This window comes from Cyprinodon variegatus, unplaced genomic scaffold (assembly GCF_000732505.1).
Source record: "Cyprinodon variegatus isolate N-32 unplaced genomic scaffold, C_variegatus-1.0 Scaffold1175, whole genome shotgun sequence".
In the NCBI taxonomy this organism is placed as follows: domain Eukaryota; kingdom Metazoa; phylum Chordata; class Actinopteri; order Cyprinodontiformes; family Cyprinodontidae; genus Cyprinodon; species Cyprinodon variegatus.
The window spans coordinates 29892-31457 of NW_015151628.1; the positions used below are offsets into that span (position 1 = coordinate 29892).

Sequence of the window (1566 nt, forward strand, 5' to 3'; positions counted from 1 at the left end):
TTATTTTGATGATCCACCTGGAAAAAAAAAAACATCATCCACTATACCTTTAATACAAGATGTCCAAATGTAAAAAATGAGAAGTAAAGATTCAGAGAGTTATGCTTTTTAATTGGAGAATGATATAAAGAATCAATGATATATGTTAATATCATTATCAATTGTTTAAAGTTCAGGCAGAAACTATGACTTCAGAAAACGGATGTGAAATGAAGACGTCAAACATACATAGTGTTTTTTTCTGGATGGTAGATGTAGTTCTTAAAATTAGCTACATAAAAGAGGTTCTCATCTATAAAATACCTTTTTTGTTCTTATATTTATCATCTTCCGCTTTAGCCACGGGGTAGAAGTCTCAGCAGAGACACCCAGACTTCCTTCTCCCAGACACCTTGTCCAGCTCCTCTTGGAGAAGCTAGAGGTGCTCCCAGGCCAGCCGAGAGAGAAACAGTCCCACCGTTGCATCCTGGGTCGTCCCCTGGACCGCCTCCTGGTGGGACGTACCTGGCATCCAGGGGGCATTTGAAAAAAATGCCCAAGTCACCTCAGCTGCCTCCTCTCTGTGGAGTAGAACAGGCTTTGCTTCAAGCCTCTCTCTGATGACCAGACTCCTCACTCTATCTCTAAGGGAGAGCCCAGCCACCAAGCAGGGAAAGCTTATTTCAGCTTTTTGTATCCAGGATCTTGTTCCTTTTGGTCTTGACCCAGATTTTATAACCATAGGTGAAGGTAGGAACATAGACCGACCTATAAATTGAAAGCTCCAGGTTCTGATCTGGTTCTCCTCTAAATGCTCCTCAGCTGAAGCTGCTGCCTCCCAACATGAAAACCCAACCAGAACCTCCAAGCTGCCATCAGAGAGAGTCGTCCTGCTGGTTCTGGGCTCTCTGCTGGCTGCTGCTCTCATCATCATCTACAGACTCTGTGAGTTTAGATTGGTTTCATTCTCCTTTCATTCTACTGTTTAAAATGTTTTATTTACAAAAACTGCAGATTTTCTTTTGTGTAAAAAGGAACTAACTTGTATTTCTTGAACTAGCTTTTGCTGTGTTGATGACCAATCAAAGGATCCAAACCATGGAGGAGAAGTATGAAGCTCAGAGGGGAAATATCTCAGGTGACAGTGCCAGGATTTGAAGGTCTCATTTAAAACAGAGGCCCGTTTTATAAAGCAGGTTTAACAAACTCAGACTCAAACCCTTAACTCGCTTGGAAACGCTGTGTTTTTAATTCCATAAAAGCTGCTGTGAGTTAGTTCAATCAGCTCTTAGTAGGTCCACTCAGAATTTAACCTGTGTGTAACAAGTATGAAAATAATAATAATAATAATAATAATACATTTTATTTAACAGCGCCTTTCTAGACACTCAAGGTCACTTTACAAATAATACAAAAAATAAATAAAAAGACGATGAAAATACAAAATACAGATACAGGAACATAAAACAACAGAGAACAAAAAACAATTATGGATAGGGAAAAGAGCAGTGTATTCACAGATAAGCGAGCTGGAACAGATGGGTAAAGTCTGGCTTTGAATAAGGGGAGAGAGTCAATACTGCGGAG

General features: G+C 40.0%; 1 protein-coding gene across 1 annotated transcript in view; it reads left to right on the plus strand.

The window, feature by feature from the left end:
* Window positions 1-1566, plus strand: part of LOC107101938 (CD209 antigen-like protein D) — a 5189-nt gene that overhangs the window by 1631 nt on the left and 1992 nt on the right. Inside the window, exon 3 of the mRNA XM_015401030.1 lies at window positions 768-924. Within this exon, the coding sequence (XP_015256516.1) occupies window positions 768-924 (157 nt within the window). The remainder of the gene's footprint in view (window positions 1-767; window positions 925-1566) is intronic.